The sequence below is a fragment of the Beauveria bassiana genome (genome assembly GCF_000280675.1).
Source record: "Beauveria bassiana ARSEF 2860 unplaced genomic scaffold BBA_S00114, whole genome shotgun sequence".
NCBI lineage: Eukaryota > Fungi > Ascomycota > Sordariomycetes > Hypocreales > Cordycipitaceae > Beauveria > Beauveria bassiana.
The window spans coordinates 1-5,748 of NW_007930949.1; the positions used below are offsets into that span (position 1 = coordinate 1).

The 5,748-nt window shown below is 50.6% G+C and overlaps 4 protein-coding genes across 4 annotated transcripts; 2 read left to right on the forward strand and 2 right to left on the reverse strand.

Moving 5' to 3' along the window:
- Positions 1 to 15: 15 nt before the first annotated feature.
- On the forward strand, positions 16 to 742 carry BBA_10275 (uncharacterized protein; the record flags this gene model as incomplete). The annotated part of the gene is made up of 2 exons (XM_008605372.1): positions 16 to 587; positions 679 to 742. The coding sequence occupies 2 exons, from the start codon at positions 16 to 18 to the stop codon at positions 740 to 742; spliced, it is 636 nt and encodes a 211-aa protein (XP_008603594.1).
- Positions 743 to 1,393: 651 nt separating this feature from the next.
- Positions 1,394 to 1,825, reverse strand: BBA_10276 (uncharacterized protein; the record flags this gene model as incomplete). The annotated part of the gene is made up of 1 exon (XM_008605373.1): positions 1,394 to 1,825. The coding sequence occupies one exon, from the start codon at positions 1,823 to 1,825 to the stop codon at positions 1,394 to 1,396; it is 432 nt and encodes a 143-aa protein (XP_008603595.1).
- Positions 1,826 to 3,099: 1,274 nt separating this feature from the next.
- BBA_10277 (uncharacterized protein) lies at positions 3,100 to 4,326 on the forward strand (the record flags this gene model as incomplete). Its single annotated transcript, XM_008605374.1, has 2 exons — positions 3,100 to 3,385; positions 3,482 to 4,326. 2 exons carry the CDS (start codon positions 3,100 to 3,102, stop codon positions 4,324 to 4,326), a joined length of 1,131 nt encoding a protein of 376 aa, XP_008603596.1.
- Positions 4,327 to 4,726: 400 nt separating this feature from the next.
- Positions 4,727 to 5,019, reverse strand: BBA_10278 (uncharacterized protein; the record flags this gene model as incomplete). The annotated part of the gene is made up of 2 exons (XM_008605375.1): positions 4,727 to 4,819; positions 4,873 to 5,019. 2 exons carry the CDS (start codon positions 5,017 to 5,019, stop codon positions 4,727 to 4,729), a joined length of 240 nt encoding a protein of 79 aa, XP_008603597.1.
- Positions 5,020 to 5,748: the final 729 nt, after the last annotated feature.

Below are 5,748 nucleotides of genomic sequence, written 5' to 3' on the forward strand. Positions count from 1 at the left end.
CTGGTGGCTTCTACAATGGAAAACGAGCTCGACTTTGAGCTTCATGAAGCAACGGCATGGCCAGATAAGCCTTCTACGACCCAGGCGCGGCCCCGAACTCCAATACAGGGGAATCACGACACTTCTGGTAGTGCATTGAGCGGTGAAATTGCTCCAACCGGTACGATGCCCAAGCCGTCACCGTTGGCAGTGGTTGAAGTCGCTGGCTTCGCGGCGTCTGATACGCGCTGGGGGATCTATCAAATCAAAACAGGCAGTTTCACCAGGGTTGAATCATCCAAGTCATCCACACAGCTCTGGTGCTGGCTTGAGGAGAGTAAATCTCTCAGGTATATGTTGCTCAGTGACATGGAGTGGAAATGCGCAGAATATCCCGTTGATTTTGACGTCCAGTTGGAGGATGTTGCTACAGTGAGAGCAAGTGCGCAATCATGGCGAGTTCGTCTGGTAATGAAGGAGCGTGTCGCATCTGGGCAGCATAAACCGTCGAGAGAAGATGGTATGGTTGTTTTCGAAAATCGGGAGACTGCGCACCATTTTTTGCAATTTTGTCACGATCAAGACATACCTATTTCTGAACAAGAACCGTAAGTTCAAATTGAGCCCTAAGCCTAGTCAGGCTTTCCGCGAAGCTAATTCTCTTCGGTAATATTTATTGGCTAATATTGGGCTCTGCAGGCCGGCAATGGTTACCGAGTGGCGAAACATGAAGTCTGTCTGTACCTTGACAGATGACCATTAACCAAAGAATGGTGCGGTCAAAAAGAGTTGGTCTAGGGCGAGGGTCAGTAGAAGAGACTTTTAAAACACTGAAAAGTCGGAGGTAAGCGGCATGGACGAGAGAGTCATGCCACACAGACCCCGACACCCCCGCGACATGACGCAACAGTAATCCATTTGTTTTCACCACGTCTTTATCGATTGGAAAATACGCCGAAATTGATATGGACATCAGGCAATGAGAGTTTTTGACATGTAACATGCATAGAAGGCTCTGACGTCAAAACCCTTGGCCAGATAGGTAAATTACAGTTAGGTAAATTACTTCAACGGAACCCTACTTGAAGCAGTGATTCAGGCAAGGGCCATGCTCTTGAGAGCGCTCGGATGAGCGATACTACTAGAGGGTGGAAATTGCTGAACAAGGGTTACATAGAAATAATCATTATTCATGGAAAAAAATTAATGGCCTGGTCCTTCGCTGCCTTGTACATCGCCAATGGCAAAGTTGCCTCTGTCAACTTTTACCTAGGCCGCGACATTCACCAGCCAAAGATACGAAGCATTACTCAATTAATTTTTTTTTGGCAAAAAGCCCTTCTCTACAACCACTTGCCGGCCCTAGAACTATGCGTGTATAATATGAGTCATCTGTTCCATCCATAAGAGCATCTCAACACTCAATCTCGCCATGCTTCTCGTACTGCCTTCTAGCCCTTTTCCAGCGTTCCAGAAATGCTTCAAGGCCAATTTCGATGGTATATTCGCGTTCATCTTCATCCAGCTCATACGCATCGAGGAGCTGATCGACGACGGCAACAACGACCTTTCCTATCGCCATTTTTAGCATGGGTATGCCGTTCACTCCATCAGTCAAGTCTATGCCGTCCTGCTCCAAGAGAAGCTTTGCAACGCTCGCGAGATGGTCATCCTGTTGCCGTAGGATGCCTACATTACGAGGCCTGTGCTTTTCAATGACGAGCGCTAATGCCGTCCGACGAGAACCGATAGGGCCAGCGCTCGAGCTGGTCCGATGGTTCACGTCCGCTCCCCGGTGAATGAGTAAGTCGACAATATCTTTGTGGCCATTCCACGGAGCAGTCATGAGCGGCGTCTGGCCATTCTCAGAGGGGTGATTGATCTTGCCCTGGTCCTTTTTAAGAAGCCGGTCTACGCCGAAACGAGCACCGTTTTCAATTGCCGTTTTGAGTATGGGTATGCCATTCGCTGCGTCAGTCAAGTCTATGCAGTACTGCTCCAGGAGCTTTATAATGCCAGCGAAATCCCATAAAAACACCTTTGCTTTGCGATTACTTGTGCCAATGCTGTCTGACCAGACTGGATGAAGTTGACGTCAAAGTTTTACTTATATTGAATAGCCCTTTGAGCAGGAACTCGCTTGCCAGCTGAGGCTGCCCAATGTAGCAGGCGTTCGCCTTGTTTCTGGTAGAGGTACTTGCGGAGAGCACGCTCGATGCGTTAGTGCGAAGTTGTAAAGGGTTTCAATGGGCAACAACTCTGCCAAATTCAGCAATAGCTCAGCGGGTAGTAGAGTTATGTTGTGGTCCGCACCACTGCTACCTCGAGATATCGAGGTCGCTTTGCGCGGCGGCCCTAGATTTGGATGGAGCAGAAGTCCAAGTTCAAACGCAGATAGACTATTATATTGTGCGATTATATGCGATTGCGCGGCAACAACCGCTTCCCTGCTATGCAATATCTGCGGCGTGGTTGTGGCTTTGGCGGGTTCCGTTCGGCAGGTCTCGCCCGATATTCTTGACCATGATATGCGTGAGTGGTGTTATTTGGCGAGTAGGGGCTGCGCGAGCTGCTCTACTTTTTTCGAATGGTGTTAATGGCACAGGAGACAAATCGGCTGCGTTGGGCGTTGCAAGACTTCGTAAAGCAATCAGAAGTCTCCGTCTTAGCATCAAGGTATGGCGGCGGTTCGCGCCCTATTAGAGCCTTCTTGTCCTCGAGCGGGTCAGCTAGAAGCCTGTTAATGGAAAAGAAAGAGTGCGGAGTCCACCGTACTCAGTGGGTGGCTGAGGCGGCGACCAAAGGCCTTGCTAGACGCGACAGATGACTTTTTCGATGTTTGCCAAGGCGTTGTATACATTTTAACTTCTGCTTTTTGCCCGGCGCTTGGAGATGTGCTCCCGAACTAACGAGTGCAGGTACCTGGCGAGGAGGTGCTCAGCTCATCCACAAAACAGATGTGCCGGCCGCCCGACAATAGAACTCGAGGCGGCTCGTCTCCACAACAACGGGTAGTAACTAGCATGGCGCCAGCGCATTCCCAAAAGTCATACAAATGATCCGCCACTATTCATGGCTTTGCTGTGAAATATTCTCGATAAACGGCGCACTACCGTCATAATGTCGCTTTTGACCCTGAAGACCCGCCGGTCGGCGTTTGGCACCAGCGACTGCCAGCAAATCTTCTTCTTGCATCCTGGGTATCCCGATGGACATGATCTCCTCCTCAGTCTTCCCGCCTTCGACAGCCGAGGTATTCATCACGAAACGGCCCGCATCGCCTGCGCCATTCTCGCCAATTCCCGCTGGGATGGCTTTCTCTCTCTGACTAGAGATGGCGAAGCGGTGCCAGACGCAAGAGACGACGTACTTGTCAATACGCGCTACTATTTTCGAATCCCAGACGGTACGGAATCCGATTTGTTATTCTTGACGCTCTCGAGAGTGCTTCCCGTTCTTGTTCAGTTCTTTCGTCTTCCTTGGCACTAACGAGACCTTGTAGATGATCAGTACCCAGTCGTCCCGTCGTATGAAAACTTTCGCTGTCCGACCACCCTCCCCGAATCATGGGCTGCCGAAAGCCCGCACATCGAGCCCACCGCTACGGATGACGTGGGTAGAAGAGACCAGACGTGCCGTGCGACAGCCTCGACGCTCGCTAACGAGGTTGCACACATCATACCCCAGGCATTAAGCGAATGGTGGCAGCGCAACAGCATGTTCACCTACACTGCCAATCCCGACCTCTCTTCTGATATGCGGTGTGCGGATAATGCAATATTGCTACGTCGTGACCTACATAAGTTGTGGGACGACCACCGCTTCGCTTTTGTCCCTAAGCAAGGTAAATGGGTTCTTCATGCACTATGGAGAAGCCCATCGAACGAGCTTGAGACAGAGTACCACAACCTAGAGCTACAGCCGCTCTATGGGGTAGCGACACACTTCCTTTTTTGTCGCTTTGCCCTTGCTATCCTTTCTAAGAGTGTCTTTCTCAGCCAGAGTGTTGAACGGAGACTTGTGACACTCGATGGTGACGATAGACCATTGGTGCAGTCTATGTCCTCTAACGAATACAGAAAACTTATTTCTACGGCTAGGCGGGCAAACAGCCGTAGCCAAAGTCCTAAGAAGCGGGCACGATCGGCGCAGGGCACTGATGAAACCGAGATAGATGAAGCCGAGTTGGACTGGTCTGCAAGCAGCGCGCAGTATGAGCAGCGAGGACGACGTAGGAGGAGGATATGGTCGCCTGATGCTTCACCGGGCAGGGAGGAAGCAAAATTTATCAACGACATACAACGATCGCTCGATACGCCCCCACGATCGACCAGCCCATTACTCTGAGATGATTGGAAAATACGCGCCGGTTCTAAGAGAAAAGAAACATGCAGTATATATGGAGTTACTTCACGAGGGTGATTCTTTTCTACCTAGTATGATCTGAAGTGGCGCTTGGTACAGTGATCACGACAGCGCATTAAGGCATAAGCGGCTTCTCTCACGCCTAACCCACAATAGCTCTCTACGCTCTAAGCTAGCGAGCCTGTTTTTTGGCACAGGTCGAGAGAAGCTGCGATCATATTCCAGGAAGCGTATGCGCAGGTCCATGTATTCTGCATCGGGTGGCATAGACAAGCGACGAGTATCATGTACCACTAATATTAAGAGGCTTCTGCCGTCAGCAATTGGCAGAGCGGGTTTCGAAGCTGTCTAATGTGACAGCTAGGTCCATGCTGACAGTTTCTCACAAAAGCCTTCCTCGATCGGCCGTTGCCGCCAGCTCGTGGCTCTGCTGAGCTTCACCCTCATCGTAGCTCTTGACTTGCCGACGTATAGTCTATGAATTCATCGTCAGTTGTATTCAACACCCCAGATCTCGGGCGATCTTACCATGCTGCGCAAGGAGACCCGAAGAAGAGAAACTTGTAGTTGTTTAAAGGCGAGATACAGTCCGATGAGCCCGATTGCAAGGGAAACAGTACCGAAAATCACGGCTTTGATTGTTGAGGCATCCATTTCTAGAGCTCTGCTTTGCATTTTGGAACACCCGGTGAGTCTGTTGAAGCCTCCGACACATGAGCCAGTACCGACATGCCAGGACGTGTTTTAAAAGGAGATGTGAAAAGATCTGATGCTGCATTTTCAATCCTCACCGACAGGAGGCATCCGGAGTTTGCTACGGATGACTGCATCGCAATTGCACCGCCTGCACGGTTCCAAGATTGAGGCTCTCAATTCTTCAAGCCTCGCACCTCACCGACTTGTGTTTACTGCACACAGCCGTGTCTTGCGCGGCATCTGCTGTACAACAGCTTGAAGTTTCTGGAAATTGAAAGAACCCTTGGTGAAGCTAACCGGTCGGAAAAGCATTTGACGGAAAAGGATCTGGTGTGGGCTTCCTGTTGCCCTCGCATCCTCAAGTGCAACTCATTTCACCGAGGTTCGCACGTCAGGAACTTTCACGGACGCTGACTTGCCGCCAACGCCAGGTTCCTGCTTCGGTTTCGTCCTTTCTATGCGCCAGTTGGTTGTCTCAATCAGTATTCTAGGAGGAAGGTTCAGGCACAGGTCGGCAGCGTCTTTCGCAAGTCAGCCAGCAGCTTTGCTGCCAGGGATCGTGATGTGCCCTGCCGCTTGTAGATGATCCTCGGGTCAGCTTTGTCACCGGCGACGAGTCTGGTTCGTACTCGGAAATGCTGCGCAGGTAAAAAACGTTATGGGTGTCGCTAGTGCGTTTAGTTAATTTAGTTACCTGGCGGGGTATAT